The sequence below is a fragment of the Natrix helvetica genome, assembly GCF_964273705.1.
Source record: "Natrix helvetica genome assembly, chromosome: 4".
NCBI classification, from domain to species: domain Eukaryota; kingdom Metazoa; phylum Chordata; class Lepidosauria; order Squamata; family Natricidae; genus Natrix; species Natrix helvetica.
In genome coordinates, this window is record NC_138550.1 from 63447600 (window position 1) to 63466020 (window position 18421).

At 41.8% G+C, this 18421-nt stretch overlaps 1 protein-coding gene across 1 annotated transcript in view; it reads left to right on the forward strand.

Annotated features, from left to right (window-relative positions):
- The window catches only part of CFAP47 (cilia and flagella associated protein 47), a 390847-nt gene that overhangs the window by 269666 nt on the left and 102760 nt on the right, over positions 1 to 18421 (forward strand). Inside the window, exons 52-54 of the mRNA XM_081950234.1 lie at positions 4264 to 4442; positions 6259 to 6366; positions 10742 to 10853. Coding sequence (XP_081806360.1) covers positions 4264 to 4442; positions 6259 to 6366; positions 10742 to 10853 — 399 coding nt within the window. The remainder of the gene's footprint in view (positions 1 to 4263; positions 4443 to 6258; positions 6367 to 10741; positions 10854 to 18421) is intronic.

Genomic DNA, 18421 nt, shown 5'->3' on the forward strand with positions numbered 1-18421 from the left:
ACAAGACAGGGAGGGGCTAAGGCTCTGCCCGTGGACGGGGAGGAGGATGCGACAACAAGAAGACTCAGATCACAAAAGTGAATTGAAACACTATTCCAATTGTTGTTACAACGTATTTTCAAGGAAGTGACAAAAGTAAAATGATTGAAACATACTGACAATTTTGTGTAAGCCTAAAACTGCTAATATCTATGCAAATGTTCATAGTTTTTTATTTTTCCTTTTTGTAAAAGTTGCAAGACCCGGGGGGGTTTCTCCCCCCCGCATGATGTAGCTGTCAAAATGTTCCATAACCTCTTAACCCCTTTTCCCTTGTATAATTTTTAAAATCAATAAAAAATTTTAAAAAAACAAAGGAAGGAATATTACAATATCTGGAAAAGTCAGATCAGTTAAAGATACCAGAGGAAGAAAAAGATATGCTCAATGAGGAAATAAAAAACATCAGAGATAATTGAGGCCATACAAAGACAAAAGAATAATAAAGCAGCAGGGCCGGATGCACTGCCAGCAGAAATATATAAAGTATTGCAGGAGATGCTTGTTCCAATGCTGATGGAGGTTTATAATGCTGTGTTGAAAGAGGCGAAGACACCACTATCATGGACGGAGGCTAACAGGAGGACTCAGATCAGATGTCTATACAAAACTACAGACCGATTTCATTGCTAAATGCAGACTATAAGATTTTTGTCCTGATAATTGTAGAACAGTTGAAAAACTTCCTCACATTGTTTATCCACACAGATCAGTTCCTTTCCAAAAGACAAATTAAAAATAATATGAGAACTATGCTGGACATTATGAATATTGTGAAGTGCGTAATGAAAAACAGGTTTTGCTACTTTTTCTCAATGCCCAAAAGGCATTCAACAATGTAAACTGGGAATTTTTACATCAACAATTGGAACACATGGAATTTGGGGATAAGTTTATAAACACGATTAGAGCAATATATACAAATCAAAAAGCCAAAGTGATAATTTATGGTGAATTAACACAAAGTATAGCAATACAGAAAGGTGCAAGACAAGGTTGTCCTCTATCCCCGCTGCTGTTCATATTAACCCTAGAGGTTTTAGCTAGGAATGTGCATAAAGAGGAACAGATAAAGGGACTAGAAATTAAAAAGGAACAATTTAAGTTACAGGCTTTCGAGGACGATTTAGTTTTCGTGTTAGAGTATCCTTTAAAGTCGGTATGAAACTTATTGAGGACTTGACAAGAGTATGGGAAAGTAGCGGGTTTAAAGATAAATATGACAAAGACTAAAATGTTGGTTAAAAATAGGACACCCATATTGAAAGAGGAGTTAATGAAAAAATTGGGTATTTGTGGGAATAAACTATCTGTACGTGTTTGTGGGCCTTAGCAAGAACATAACAAGACGTGTGGTTTTGGCTGAAGGAACTGTTGCTCTTGGCTAAGAGGAATAGGGATTCTTTGTATGGCGAAAAACAACTCCTTATATGTCTCACTCCTTATTTGTATCACTATATTCTCATATGCATCACTATATGTAACCAATCATTTTTGACTGCTTAAAGCTTCCTGTTATGATTCTAATAAAAGAGGGTTTCAGGCGTTGTCCGAGGCTTCTCATCCCAGGACAGCCCTGTGTCCGTGTATTTCATGGGTAGCCGGGAAAATCCCCTCAAGTGGTGACCCCGACGTGATTGGAAAGGGAGAATCAATTTGCTCTTTTAATTTTTTGTGTCATTTCTTCTTTTATCATTAAATTAATTTATGTTTTGTCAATTCCAATTTCTCTTTTAAATTCCTCTTTTGTGAATCTTTCTGTAATCCTGACTCCAGTTTTTTAAGTTCCTCTTGTAACATTTTTTGATATTGTTTCTATTTCTTGTTTCTCTTTGCTATATATGTTATAGCTAATCCCTGCATGTATGCTTTAGCTGTATCGAAAGATTTTGTAATGATGTCTCTTCTATTTTCTTTAAAGAAAAAAAATCCATTTCTTTTTCCATTGTTTGTATAAATTCCTTATCCTTTAATATAGTTTGGTTCAATGTCCATCTCAGATTCTTCCTTTGTCCTTTCCATCTAATTTTTATTGGGTTGTGGTCTGCTCATATGTTCATTTCTATTTCAACCTCTTGAACACCTGTTCTTATTTCTGGCAACATCCAAATCATATCTATTCTCTATGATGATTGATGTCTGTTTGAATAAAATGTATATTAGTTTTTCTTTGGGTACTGTATTCTAAACACTGCTCCACTATGGCTCATAAAATGTATTCTGTTGATACAATGATGCATTGACCTAGACTGGATTAATTTCACCATATGTAAAACAATAATATATTTTTATGAATTAAACTGTTTTATATAAATGTAACAGATATGCCATACTTTTTATGATCCAATGTTTCTCTCTCCTCCATAAATATTGTTATATATTTTACATTTAATTCCAAGATGCACTTTTTCCATTAAGCCATTTGTAAATGAACTGCCCTGTCTGCTATTAGTTCTGCTATTGTTTCTTTGTGTACTGAACCGACAGATTAAATTGTACATTTGAAAAAACTGATATCAAGGAACATAATATGCAAAGGTATGCAAAACACGTAACGTATTTTTCAGAGTACAAGACACACCCTTTTCCCTCAAAAAAGAGGCGAAAATCTGGGTGCATCTTATATACTAAATACAGCATTTTTTGCCTCCCGAAACCCCACCCCTTCACCAAAATGGCCATGCATAGCCTTTAGAAGGCTTTCAGAGTGCTGAGTGCTGGGGAAGGCAGAAATGAGCGAAAAATGGGCCATTTTTTGCTCAATTTCCCACCCCCAGCCCAGAGGAGCACTCTATAAGCCTCCTAAAGACTATACATGCTATTTGGGGGGGGGGGGGAATGGGCTTGTTGCCGTGAAAAACAGGCCATTTTTGGGAAGTCTGCAGAGTGCAAAAACTTTTTTTTTTAATTTGCCTCTTCAAAAACTCAGTGCATCTTATACTCTGAAAAATACAGTATGTAGGTAGAGTCTTTGATACTCTCTGAGGTTGATTGTTTTCTAGCAGACATTTCATTACCCAAACTAGGTAACATCATCAGTGCTAGTAAGTAGTGGGGTTTGCTCTCAATTTATGTTCTAGTGATTTGCTCTGTCAGTGTTAGTGGGAGTGGTTTTAGAGGTTCTTTGGTTGGTCCATAAGACCCCCTCCACCAACACCGACAGGGCAAGCCATTAGAATATAAACTAAGAACAGATCCCACTCCTTACTAGTACACTTGTTACCTAGTTTGGACAATAAAATGACTGCAGGAAAGCAAACAAGCTGAGAGAGTACCAAGGACCCCTCATTTTGCCCTTGAGCCACATATATTCTTCTTTATTGGTATATATGTAGTTAATCAAGGTAACAAGAGGATTAAGAGTATTAAGAGGAAAAAAACTGAAGAAATGGGTACTGAACTTTCTTTGGGGTAATATATCATTCAAATTAATATTACTTCTCTAGAATAATCTCTTTAAATTATATGAATGGTAAACCAAATAGTATAGGTGGTTCATTTTAAATAAGTATAGAGTGATGCATAGTATAGAGTGATGCTTTCAAGAGTACGTCCCTGGGCAGATTTGTACACAAAGATTATTTATCCCAGCCAAAATCAGTACTTTACACTGACTTAGAAATAAATAAAAATAATATTATTTTTAAATGATTTTTTTAAATTTAAAAATGATTTTATAATATGAAAAACTGGAAAGCAATATAGCCCCAGCATTTTGCATGACAGTATCTTTTAATTATCTTTCAAGCCCAAGAAAAATCATCTAAAAGTTGGGTAATTAGGAGAACAGTGACAATAGACAGGTCTGCCTACTCTGGAAGAACTGGATGTACAACTGCAGTATATAGCTTGAAGTAGTTGGACTCCAGAACATTCTGTTTCTCATACAAATAGTTTGTACATTTGTACATTGCTTGAGGTTTATTATGCATCAGTGATTCTCCCTCGTATCTGAAACATTTTGTTTGTTTGAGGCCATGTGAAATACAGAGTTTTCACCCCACCCCCATCCCCTCAGGAACACTGTCTCTACCATTTGTTGCTTGCATTATTATGTGGAGTTTTCCTTCTTTCTCTTTTGGATTCTATGAATGTATTTTCATCATTAATAAGATACAGTCAGTAAAGGAATCTAGAAGAAATTCTATGTAGAGAATTTCAAGTAAACATTATTTATCTGCCATTTTACTAATGTTTGAAGATATCTCTCCTTTTGTCTCTCAGAATACTATTGAAATTGGAATTCCAATAACTAATCCCACAGCTGATGTTCTGGAATTAGATGTAGAATTAATAGATGCTACTATACTTCATGGTGAAAACAAACTTGTTCTTGAACCAAAGGAAACATTATGTTATGAAGTAAAGTATTCTCCAGCTACAACTGGCCATATGGATGGAAGGTATGTTCTGCTATTGTATATGATATATACATTTCTTGTAATTAAATGTTTTCAATTTACCTTTGTTTTGTGCTTTATTGTGAATTTTCTTTTTAATAAAAGTGGCTTACTTCTCAGTGCAGTTGTCTTATGAATGAATGACTTTTAGATTGCTTCAGTACAGGTAGTCCTCGACTTATGACCTCAATTGAGCTCAGAATTTATGTTGCTTAGTAAGAAATTTCTTAAGTGAGTCTTTACCACTTTTCTTGCCACATTTGTAAAGTGAATCATTGCAGTTGTTAAATTAGTAACACAGTTGTTAATTGAATCTGGCTTCCCCATTGCTTGTCAGAAGGTCACAAAAGATTATCACATGATCCCAGGACACTGCAACCGTTATAAATATGAACTAGTTATCAAGCATCCAAATGTAAACATGTGACCATGGGCATTCTGCAATGGTTAAAAGTGTGGAAAATGGTCATAAGTCCTTTTTTCAGTGCTGTTGTAAATTTGAATGGTCACTAAATGAACTGTTGTTAAGTCGAAGAGTACTTGTACTTGTATTTGTATTTTTTTATTTTTAATGTTGTCTTTTTAATGATGTATTATGAATATTTCTGTTTGGGACACAACCTTCAAACTGATGGGTTTTCCCCTCTTGAAATACATTTCTTGTGAAGAGCGACTTTTGTTTCATATTTTCTGTGAACTTAAAAAGTATTTCAATCAAGTAAAAATAAGTTACTTTTTTTTTTAAAATGGACAGATAATGTTGACTAGTTACATCTAACTGCAATAGCAGACTGAGACTCAGTTCACCCAGTCAAAAAATATTTTCCCCCCAAGGCTACTTAGTTTTTCTGGTGACCTTTCTTGTGCTACTGAGAGGCTATGCCATCTGGCCAGCCTCAATAACCAGCCTCAATAAAGCTAATGAAAGAAGCACAGTGGAAAAGGCAGTGATTGTTTTCTTCTGCCTTCACTACTGATCTTTTATTTAGCTTCTTTTCTGTTAGACTGATCTATGTGATATGAGTTTTCATTTCTGATGTAAGCTTAGAAAGACATAGAATATGTTAATCTATTTCAGATTGTCTCAGTGTAATAATTAATTGATTATTTATTAATCAGCCTATTTTGGGTGAAATTAGCAAGAAAATTATCTGCATTCTTTTTACCACTAAATATCATTACACGTTATAGATTTTGAAATTGTAGTTTTAGATAAATAATAAGAAATAATGAAAGGAGCAAAATTTATTGCAATTTTGGAGTATTTTGGGGTGCTTTTTAAAAATAAACATAGTTCTAGAATGCAAAGATAGGATATACACGTATTTATTTTGGCACATCTGTGCATTTAATTCTACAATATTTTAAGAAGGAATGTAAGGCAATCTTACTTTTGTATGTTTTTTGTGGATTAGATTATTTTCTGTGGTCTGATCTTTTTAGTTTTATTTATGTCAGTCTTTAAGGTTTTTACTCCTAATATTCTTTTAAGTTAAAATTCCTTGTCTGTATCTTTTTATTTACTTTAATTTTACTAGTCTAGCCTATAGAAATACTGCATGGCTATATATATCTCATGATTTACTTTGTGCTATTTAATGATGTAAGAGGAGGAGGTGATCATGATGATAATAATTATGATAATCATTATGGTGTTGATGATATGGACACCTAATCTGTGATTAGATCTAAGAAATTAATTGAGGTATAACAGGAAAGTTCATTTTGCTGATCCCCTTTTTAATCTCCCTTTCCACTTTGTTACTGTCTTTTATATAACAAGATAATTTTACCAACAGATTTATAACTCTCATTTTAGTGTTATATTTACATCAGAGAAATTAGGAGAGTGTTGGTATGCATTGAAGCTGAATGGACAGATGCCTCATCCAATAAAATTGCCTGAAGTAAAATGTGAACTTGGAAAGTAAGCAATCCTACATTTAGCCGGAATCATGGGTTTAATTATATAGCAGTACAACAAAATATTATTTTCTTTGGCTAAATTGTTCTTTGATATTGAGACAACTAACCATTAGTTCAGTTCTTGGCAGACTTGGCAGGAGATTACAGATAATCCACAGCTACATTAGAATTTTTTTTACTGCAGACAAAGATGAAGTTCCAACATAATAGTTCATTGCCTACTCTAAATATTTTTCTGAGACCTACAGAATACAGAATAACAGAGTTGGAAAGGAACTTGGAGGCATTTTAGTCCAACCTCCTGTTCAAGTAGGAGACCCTATACCAGGGGTGTCAAACTCAATTTTATTGAGGGCCACATTAGAGTTGTATTTGACCTCCAGGGCTAGGGTGGGTGTGGCCAGGGATTGGCATGGCCACCTTGATATAATTCCTGTTGGGGGCACCTGTGGTGGCCCAAGAGCTCTGCCAGTGAAAACAGGCTCTGGAGCTCTGTTTTAGGCTGCGACAATCTCCTGCAACCCTCTGCCAGTGAAAACAGGCTCCCGAGCTCTGTTTTCAGAATAAAAGAAGCAGTACGGGCCAATCCTTCGCTGTTTCCAGGATAGCCCCACGGGCCAAACCTAAGTCCCCCACGGCTGGACCTGTCCTCCCAGGCCTTGATTTTGACACCCCTGCCCTATACCATTCTGAACAAATGACTGTTCAATCTCATCTTGAAAATGTCCAGTAATGGCATACCCACTGGAGGCAAGCGGTTCCATTTATTGATTGTTTGCACTGGCAGGAAAATTATCCTTAAATCTAGGTTGGATCTCTTTTTGATAAACTTCTTATCCTGCCCTCAGGTGCTTTGGAGAATAGGTTGACCACCTCTTCTTTTTGAAAACCCCTCAAATATTGGAAGACTACTATCATATCACCCCCAGTCCTTCTCTTTGTTAGACTAGATGTCAGGGTTCCAAGTAACACCCCTAATAAAAGAGGACCCCAAGGCTTGAGTTTCCTCAAAGTTCCATTTTATTAGAAATGTCATATTGGCACATCTGGGAAAACCCAAATCTGAAAGCTTCCAAGTTTTCCCCACCCAAATGAAAAGTTCAAGTCCCTTCCCAGCATCCACATGTCCATCACATGGTCCAATCAGACACCATCCCAAATGCAGATTCCTCCCAGTCACACCACCATTCCTCCCAGACACACCACTCCAGGCACAGGACAAGATGTCCTTGGATGGATAGTAAAATTTTTTACTACCTATTCTGTGGGCCTGGCCTATTTTGTGGGCATAGCTTGGCAGTCATGTGACTGCGTGGGAGTGGCCAACTTGTAAAATGTAGTGAAACCTAATAATGCTTTTGCTTTGCAACCAAAATTTTGAGCTCAATTGTGGTTATGTTCTCCTTTCTTTCTTTCTTTCTTTCTTTCTTTCTTTCTTTCTTTCTTTCTTTCTTTCTTTCTTTCCTTCCTTCCTTCCTTCCTTCCTTCCTTCCTTTCTTTTGTCTCTCTCTCCCTCTTTCTTTCATTCTTTCATTCTTTCTTCTGTCTCCTTTTTTCTCTTTCTTTCTCTTACTCTTTCTTTATCTCTCCCCCCCATCTCTCTCACACACACATCCCTTCCAGTTGGCAAAAATTTCTGTTTTGCCAGCTGGAAGACTGGCAAAGAAGCCTCCCTTTCCCCTCTGCTGCTGAATGGTCTGTGCCCTCCCCCTATGGATTGATGCCGCAGGAGGGAAGGAAAGAATCTGGTCTTGGGAGAGACCTTCCTTCCCCTTTCAGAGAGCCTGTGTGGGGAGAGAGGAGGAGGCCTGGTTTGAGCGTAGGTGGGCGATTAGTGGCCAGTGCCTCCTTCTCTCATTGGGGTGGGCAGAGAAAGAAAGGAGGTGTGCGATAAAGCAGCATCCCCTGCTGCCAAAGGTGAAGGGGAGAGACTTCGCCCTCCGCTATCACGTGCCTCCTTTCCCTAGATTGGCAGGACATCTCTCCCCATTCCCCAGTCACCACCATACAGGGCTGCTACACCCTGCAAGAGATTTCCTAGCCTGGGATCCTGGGAGAAGCTCGTCTGACTAGAATTGCCAATCCTTCTGCCAGCCCAAGAGGAAGCTTCTGCTGCCACCTTTACAGGCACTGCAGAGGCTCACAACTTTCCGTCATCTTTTCTCTTGATGGCGCAGATTTGGAGCCCTTAGGATGCTGCCATGGCTGGATTCTCTCTCTGGCTGCAAAGCACTGCAACCAACCAGGCGAGGACACGTGGGGCGAAGAGTGCTTTCTCCTTCTCTGGTGACCTTCCTTGCAGAAAAACAGAGTTTTCCCCTCCCAGGTGCTCCCGGCCTATAAAGGTGGCAGCAGAAGCTTCCTTTTGAGCCAGCAGAAGGATTGGCAACTCTAGGCAGATGAGTTTCTCCTGGGATCCTGGGCTAGGAAATTTCTTGTGGGGTGTAGCAGCCCTGTATGATGGTGACTGGAGAGTGGGGAGAGGCATCCTGCCAATCTTGGGAAAAGAGGTGTGTGATAGCCAAGGGTGAAGGCGCTCCCCTTTGCCCTTGGTGGCAGGTGCCGCTGCTTTATCACGCACCTCCTTTCTTTCTCCAGCACCTAGCTTATCCTGGCAGCACCCCAGCGATAGCAGCTGAACAAGGGAAGGAGGCATGCAATCAAGCAGCCCACCACTACCAGGGCGAAGTGGAGCATCTTCACCCTTGGCTATCACACACCTCCTTTCTTTCTCCGCCCGCCCCAACAAGCAAAGGAGGCACTGGCCACAAAACTGCCCCCCCCCCAGATTCAAACCAGGCCACCTCTTCTCTCCTCACATGGGCTCTCTGAAGGGAGAGGGAAGGTCTCTCCCAAGACCCGCTTCCCTTACCTGACAGCGCAGTTCCAGGATGGCAGGATATTCTTTCTTTTGCCAATATGGGGGTGTGGCGAAGCCGCTACTGGTCTGGTCCAGTCCGATCTGCCAGATTTTCATTACCTCTTCTGGTGTACTGTACCATACCGGGAGGAACCCACCTCTGCTCTCTGAGAAAGGAATTGTTCTGACCTAGGCTTCCCCAGTGGCACGAAGCCTAGTCCTCGTCCCAATAAACCCCTTTTATTTAATTTACAGTGAATTCCTGTCCAGCAAAGTCCCAGCCCACAGTCTTTCCAGATAGTTCACAATTACCTACCTTTATCTGGCTTGGAGAGTGGCAGGCCAATAGAATGCACGAATGAACGTAATGTCTCCTGCAAACATCCCTCCCCTTTTGCTCCTCTTTTATTCCCTATGGGAGGGGCTATTCACCATCCATCTGGGCTTTACTCCCAAGTCGACCCTTGTTCCTTAACTGTTCCCTTCATCTGGCAACTCTGTGCATGTGCACACTGGGAACAGGCTCCAGCTGTTTTTCTGCTTCACTGATGTCTGACTCTGATGGCATCTGATAACTGTCAGACAGCCCTGGCCCAGGGGTAAAATTCAGCAGGTTCTAACAGGTTCTAGAGAACTGGTAGCAGAAATTTTGAGTAGTTCGGAGAACCGGCAAATACCACCTCTGGCTGGCCCCAGAGTAGGGTGGGAATGGAGATTTTGCAATATCCTTCCTCCAGTAGTGAGAAGGGAATGGGGATTTTGCAGTATCCTTCCCCTGGAGTGGGGTGGGAATTGAGATTTTGCAGTATCCTTCCCCTGCCATGCCCACCATGCTACTCCCACAGAACTGGTAGTAAAAAGAATTGAATTGCACCACTGCCCTGGCCCTATCTCTGTCTCCGATGTAGAGCACTCATCAGAGCCTTCCCCAAATTCCAGAACTGGCCCATGTTCCTCCCCAACACCCTCACTGTCCAAATCTGCTGCCCGCTCTGCTGGCAGACCACAACAGGAATGTTATTTTGATTATATCTCCCATACTCCCACAATCCCTCCTCCCAAATGTGGCAGGCCTGACAGGATGCCCCCCCCATCAGAAGATCGTATCCTGTAACAAGATTAACACAGGCAATTACAAACAAAAATCTAACTACCTCTCCCCTCATCCAGGAGGCCTCAGGGAGGCCCAAAATGGGACATTGGCGGTGGCACGCCCCCCTGTGGCCCATTTCTGGTCCCAGGAGTCTTCAGGGAGGACAGCTAGGTTCAGAATGAGAGTATCGCATGTGCATGCGGGGGGGGAGTGGGAGCACGGGGTGATCACACGCATAGACAGGGGGATGGGCCATTCGGTGGGGGTGTCGCACATACATTGCATTATGGATGTGGGTGCAGGCGTGCTTTTGGCACACAAAAACAAAAAGGTTAGCCATCATTGACCTGTATAATATCTTAAAAATATAACTAATTTAATTCTAAAGCTGTTAACTGGACTTTTTGTGGTGCTTTGTTACAGATGGGTCAGCCAGCATATTCCTCTGGTTAATTCTACATATGAAATTCTGGAATTGGAATATGTGAACAGCAATCCACGCCATTTTTCAATGGAGATTGACCCCAAAGCCCAAGTAGGTTTTACTGATAAACATTTGTATTTATGAAAAGGTTTCATATAAGACACTTTCGTTTAAGAATTTAAATATTGGTCACATATTCTGTTTTACTCTTTAGAAAAAAAAATGTCTGGATGAACTATGTATTTTGTAGAAAACAAGTAGAATTTCAGCCCAAAATTTAATGAAGTTGATAGGGAACAGTTAAGACAAAGCCTAAGAATGATATAAAAGTTAGAAGTGATTAGAAGTGGGGGAAAAGGCATTGCTGCCTTTTTCCCCACTTCCGCTATCTTCGTCCTCTGGGAGGGAAAGATGTTTTTTAATAAAGGCCTCTGCCTCAGCCACTGTCTTAATTCTAACTCGGCTTCCCTCCCAGAAAATCAGCATTCCTTCTGGCAATAACCATCTGAACCAAATTCCTCTATTGTATAGTTTCTTTGATAAGGAAGAGTACTTCCTCCTTTTTTCTCTAATCTTTTTTGGAATTTGCTTTAGAATGGTAATTTCTTTATCTTGGTATTTTAGAGGTCCCTCCCTTTGGGCCCCTAGTACCTCGTCTCTTGTGGTCCTCCTGAGAAATTTAACGTGTACCTCTCTTGGAACATTATGGATTCTGGCATATGCTGAATTAATCTATAGACCAGGTCCATATCCCACCACATCTGCTCTTTATTTCTCTTAAGGTATTCTGCTAAAATTGTGCTCATAATATCTTTAAGATCTTCATTTTCTGTCTCTGGTAGATTCTGGAACCTGAGAAAAAAATACATTCTTTCCAATTCTATTTTGGCCATAAAGTTTTCCAGTTCTAAATTTCCCTTTCGGACCTCCTTAACCCTTTCCTCCATCCCAGCTGCCTCTCCCTCCAGTACCGCAATCCTCTGTTTATTCTCTGTTGTGTTATGTTGTACCCCTCTGAATTCATTTTTGAAGTCTGCCACTTCCTTTCTCAGTTCGTTTTGACTTCTCATAATTTCCTGAAACATTTGGTTGACAGATAGTTCTTTTGAACTTTCTCCAGCCGCTTCTTTTTGAAGTAATTTTCGGCTGTTGGGTGCTTGGGCTGGAAGTTGCCGATGCAGGAGCCGAAAAGTGACTTGCCCGTTGGAGGTTTCTTAGGTCCCGTTGTCTAAGTTCAGAGATGGTGAATATTATGCAAAGAAAATGGTGTCGTCGGAGCGTGCAGCCGGGCTGGTCCAGGGTAGCAGGCAAATCCGAAAGTAAAAAGTTAGTTCTCCTTCACTGTTCCAAGACACGGAGGTACACCAGGAAGGGAAAAACCAAATAATCAAATCCAGAAAGTCCACGAAGCAGAATAGATCCGGAGCACCCTCAAGGGAGATGTTAAAAGATGCCAGAAATCATTTTTTCCCCCAGGGTGGTTTCAAAAGGCAGACTTCATTTATAAGTACAGAAATGAGAATGGAGGGGAGCCATTTTGACTCCTCCTTTCCGCAGGGAGAAGAGCAAAAGTTTAAATTTTTAAAAACAGCTCAGCAAGCACCCTTGCAACTGTGACTTCAGTCTTTTTCACATAGTTAATTCGAGTGGCAAGTCAGCCTTTGTTCTCTCTCCATTCCGAAGTGGAGAGAGAGAGTTTGAATGCCAGTTTATCCGAGGGGGAGTTAGAAAAGAAAAACTCCCCGCTCCAATCATCGGTTTAAAATAGATTGAACAGAAACTTACGATAGCCTGCTGATTATCCGTTACCGATAGTTGAAGAGATTAGGAAAGATCCTCCACAACCAACATTTCAGCCACGCTTCCTTTGATTAACTTGTTTCCTCCGGAGCCCATTAGGCGAAGTGGCAAGCATTCCCCCCCTTCTGCTCCCTGGCTCCTGGGGCAAAGCTGGAGAACCCCCCACCGGCTGCCGCCAAGTCTGGGGGGTTCCAACAAGCCGCCCCTACGGCAGGGGTCCCCTCCAAGGTCCCCTGTGCTCCAAACGGAACCCACCGAGAAGACAAGCAGCAGATGAAACGCCTGCAGGGACCGGAAGTCGAATCAATTATGGAAGTTTTAATGTTTAGAATTCCTTTATGTCACAAAGAATATACAGTATGAATTGAGTCTTGGTGACTTCATAAACAGATTCATTCTGTTGTCTTCACAACAGTATGGAATTGTTTGCTTTTGTCTTGTCTGAGGAAATGTTTTTCAACCTTGTACTCTAGTTAGTTGCCTGAATTTCTTAGTGGTATCCCATCTAAGTAAGTGGGTCTCAGTTGTTTAATTATTTTCAATCAGCTAAAGCAAGCAAGATACAGAGTGATGTAGCACTCTTTATTGTAGTAAATTGTGGATAGCAGGTTGTGGCATTCAGATGCAATGAACTCACATACAAGGTAAAAGCAAAGTATAATTTATTAAGGAAGGGTGAGAAGGAATGCAGATGATCCAAGAATAGACTGTGTGAGACAAGAACCCACCAAGGTCACTTCTGCAGGTATCCCACAAAGAAATGAACTGTTCTCAAAACAAAAGATTGATTCTTAATTGGACAGTGTGATCATTATGGGTGGGAAGAAAGGGAAACTGATGTTTAACTATGTAGCATTGTGCAGGAAAACCTCAGAACTGGTTTTATTTCTTCGGTGCCAAAATGATGTATCCAATAAAGTTTTACTTTTGGGATTTTAAAGTTCCCGAGTGTGCCTACTTTTCTTAGTTTTGCTAGTTGGACAGAGGACAGTAAACAGTTTAACCCATATTGCAGCCTACTTGGCTATCTCCAAGAGTGCTGCGAGAGGAGATGGAGGAAGATATCTGGTGCAGAAAGAAAGGCCGCAGAGCCGGAATTTTCCTTCTGGGAGTAGCTGTAACCCATTGATTGAAGTGGAAAGCCAGGAAGTCACTGCCAGGAGGGCAGTGGGCTGGGAAGAGCCAGGGGACTGGAACTTCCTGACTGCGTGCTGGAGTCCTCCGATGGAGCAACTGAGATCAATTCATGGGCATGAAAGTGCCGGGCACAACGTCAGTGCATTCAACATCCCTGAGATCAGGAGCTAGTGCCGGTCAACCCTAAGCCACTGTGGGACCTTTGTTTTCCCAACCCGCAATGCTTAGGACCATGGCTCACGGCATAGGGCACCCCCAATGGATGACCATTCCTCCCCAATTGGCCCTGGGACAAGACCAAGTGCCGCAGGGTGCAGCGGGAGTTCAGGCACAGGTGATCTCATAGGCAGTGGGGTTGCCACTGGATATGTCCTGGTCCAAAACAATCAAGAGAAGGGAATCCAGAGAAGCTAGTCTACTTCCCGAACCAGGTTGGAGCCACATGGACTGGTACGGAGCTGCCCACCTGGACGATGTGGTGATGTCACCCCAAGCATGAAGAGTGAGGCAGAAGATTGGGTGGTGCTCCTCCATGACGAAGGGGGTGCTGGAGTTGTGGAATGTGGATGCCTTCTTGGCAGAGTTCCGGAACTGATTCGGAGACCCCTCACAGGCACGCCAAACTGAAACAGAAGGTGTTGCCTAACAGAGCCAATGACCATGAGAGCAGGGAGCCATGAAGAAACAATCTGGTTTGTAAAAGCCCCAAATTTGGCAGAGGTAATGATATTGGGGTTGTCGTGGTTGAAAAAGTGTAACCCCACGGTGGATTGGGAAAGTGACCAGTGGCGCTTAAAGCCAGTGGTGAAGAAGCTAAAGCTGATGGGGAGGATGGAGCCAATGGATGCCCTAGCAGAGCCTGATTGAGGGAAGCTGTCCATCCTAAGAGAGTGCAGGGTCTTGGCAGAGGTATTCAGCGTGAAGGAATCTGATTACCTCCCTCTGCCCCTCTCCACTGACTGTGTCATAGACATATTACCGGGGACTAAGTTACCTAAGCCAAAGCTGTATGTGATGATCCCCAGGGGGTTGGAGGAACTGAGGGATTTCAGGGACAAATAACTGGCTAGGGGTTTCATCCAATTGGCAAAATCCTGAGTGGCAGTCCCAGTGCTTTTCAGAAAGAAAAAGGACAGGTCGTTGAGACTGTGCATGGATTTTTGTGGGATAAATAGCATCTGTGTTGAGAATATGTACCCCCTCTCCCTCATGAAGGACATGTTGGGGTACCTATCCAAAGGGAAGATATTTACTAAATTGGACTTGAGGGAAGCATACTACCAAGTGAGGATTAAAGAGGGTGATGAATGGAATACAGCTTTTAACTGTCTGTTGGGGGTACTACCAATTTTGTGTCATGCTGTTTGGACTGCAAGGGTCCCCGGCCGTGTTTATGCAGCTGATAAATGAGGTGCTGCATGAGCATCTATGCAAGGGGGCTCTAATGTACTTGGTAACATCTTTATCTATTCCGAGATGATGGAAGAGCACGTGAGGTTAGTACATGAGATGCTGAGGAAACTCCTGGGTGCCAAACTTTATGCCAAGCTATCGAAGTGTGACTTTCATAAGATCAGTCTGGACTATTTGGGATATCAGGCAACCATAAGGGGATGGAGATGGATCCTGGAAAAGTGAAAGCAATGCTGGAGTGAGAAGCCCCTTGAACGAGAAAGCAGTTGCAGAGTTTCTTGGGCTTTGCCAACTCCTATAGGCAGTTCATCCTCTCATTTGCCCAGATTGCCTTGCCAATCACTGAGCTTCTCAAAATGAATGGTGTGTGTGTATGTGAAGCCTAAGCCCAGCCAGCTGCTGAATTGCATTATGGAATGTCAAGCGGCATTTGAGAAGCTTATGTAGCTTTTAGTGGACGAATCAGTTCTGAAGCACCCAAGCCTGGACAAAATTTTTGTTATTGAAGCTGGTGCCAACGAGGTGGCAGTAGGTGCTGTCCTACTCCAGAGGAATGCTGAAGGAAAGCTACAACCTTGCACCTACACATCCGGTAAATTCACTGACACAGAGAGGCAGGGGAGAAAGAGGTCTACGCAGTACGGTGGGTGCTATTGACATGGAGGCAGTTTTTAGAAGGCAGCAAGATTCTGTTCAAGGTGTGGACAGACCACAAGAACTTGGAGTCTCTGAAGACCCCAAGGAAACTTTTGCCAAAGCAAGGACATTGGACGCAATATTTTAATTGGTTCAATTTCATGTTCAAGTACCTACTGGGTGGAAATAACTTTTTGATAGACATACTTTCCTGGATGCCTTACTACAAAAGCACCCAGGAGGAAATAGTCAGCTTCATCATATCCTTGCAGCAGCTGGCAGCCCAATGCTTTGAGAAGCGGCAGCCATTGGCTGTTCTCCAGTGGCCCAATGAAGGGTTGACGTATCATCTAAAAGAAGCCCTACAGAAAGATGAGTGGTTCAAGGCCCACCAGAATGATATGACAATGAGAGAAGACCTGGCCTGGAAAGGGGACAAACTGTACGTCCCTGCCACCCTGAGAACCCATGTTCTATAGCAGAGCCATGATGCAAAGCCAGCTGGCCACTTTGGATTTGTAAAGACTAAAGACTCTCCACCTAGTTAAGAGACAGTTCTGGTGGCCTAAGATGAAGGACATTGAGAGATATGTGATGAATTTCCCAGTGTGTGTGTCCATGAAACGGATGCCAAGGAAAACCCCTGGATTCTTGCAGGTGGTAGCCAATCCCAACAGGCCATGGGAAAAAAATCACTATGGACTTTATTGCAGAGTTGCCGAAGAGTGGTGGGAGTACCATGATCTGGACAGTTGTCGACCTGTTTTCGAAACAGGCTCATTTTGTTGTCTGTCCTAAACTCCCTTTGGCTCAAAGACTAGCCAAACTGTTTGTGCAAAACATCTACAGCTGCACGGAGTCCCAAAACATATCATCTCACAACTGGGGGTTAAATTTACTGCCAGGTTTTGGTGGGAATTTTTGAAGCAGATAGGATCATCTTAAGGGCTAGGGTTCCATCTGACTATTATTGGTGAGGCAGAATGGACCAATACAATGGTGGAGCAATACCTACATTGTTATGTGAACAAACAAACTGGGCAGAGCTTCTACTATTTGCAGAGGTGGCTTATAATAAATCAATGCATGGCAGCACTGGTTTTACCCCAGTCAAGATGGTTACAGGGAGGGAGTTCCTGCCTATGACTGAATTCCTTAGTAACACTGACAGAGAGGATGACACCCTAAGAATCTCTTGGGGGAACATGCAGAAAGCATTAGTGAAAGTGGAGGAATCACAAAAGAGAGCTCTGCAAAAAGAGTTTAAGATCGGGGATAGAATCTATTTATTTGCAAAATACTTAAAGTTGAGACAATGCTGTAAGAAGCTGGTCTCTAAGTACATATATGGGTCCTTTTTCGGTTGCACGGGTCATAAACCCAGTCACAGTAGAGTTAAGGTTACCAAAAATATTAGAGAGGGTTTACCCAGCATTCCGCTGTAGTCTGTTGAAGCCGTGCAAGGCTCCAACCTAAGAGATGGTAGGCAAAGAACCTCTGCCACCTATATTGTTGACAGAAGAGAAGCATTTATGAGATCCACAAGATTTTAGACTCCAGTTCTTTTAAGAGAAATTTACAGAACTTGGTACAATGGAGGGGATATCCAGCATCAGAAGCAGAGTGGGTAAAAGCAAAAGATGTAAGAGCAGACAAGTTGATAAAATGTTTCCACTCCAAGTACCTGAGTATACCTGGAGAGGGGTGGGGTTCCAACCGTTGTGACTATGATGTTAAACCATACTTACATCTCTTCCAGGTTTCCCTTTGTCCCCAGCATGTCAAGTTTGAACCACTTCTGAACCATTTGAACCATTTGATATTCAACTTGCCAATGAACTGTGGGAAGAGAAGGGGAGGGAAGGGTGAGAAGGAATGCAGACAATCCAATAATAGACCATGAACCAAGAACCCACCAAAGTCACTTCTGCAGGTGTCTGACAAAGAAATGAACTGTTCTCAAAACAAAAGACTGTCCTAAATTGGACAGCATGATCAGTATGGGTGGGAAGAAGGGGAAACTAATGTTTAAGTTTGCAGCATTACATGGGAAAATCTCAGAGCTGGTTTTATTCTTTCAGTGCCGAAATCATGTATCCAATAAAGTTTTACTTTTGGGATTTTAAAGTTCCTGAGTGTGCCTACTTTTCTTGGGTTCCCCAGTCAGACAGTTGACAAGGGAAAACGAATCATTTTTCTTTGGAAAGGTCATGCTTGTTGCTAGAACTGCAGTATCCAATAAATGAACAAGAACAGATGAGGGCAGCCTACTTCTCATCACAGTAAGATCCTTTTCCTTAGTAGAACTATTTCCCAGATTGTTCAGTTTTATTATAGAAGATTGTTGTCTGAGATGTTTATGTGTTTGTTTGACTGTAATATTAATAATGAGCATTTTAGGACTTGCAGGCCACATCCGGCTTTTGGGCTTTCCCTGCCTGGTGGTGGCTGTGGCGGCAGGGGAAGAGGCAAGGGCAGAGTGGCATCAGGGAGGTGGCAGTGGCAGACCTCCACAACAGTCCCAGTTTTTTTATGTGTCTCCTTGGGAAAATTTATTTCCCAGCCCCGATTAGCCAAACAGGGGATATATTTTAGAGGGATAGATTAAATCAGGCAACAATAAACTAACATCAAGCTTGAAACTGGATTTCAAAATTATTTTATTTCTGAATGTATATGTGATCCTTCCTTAA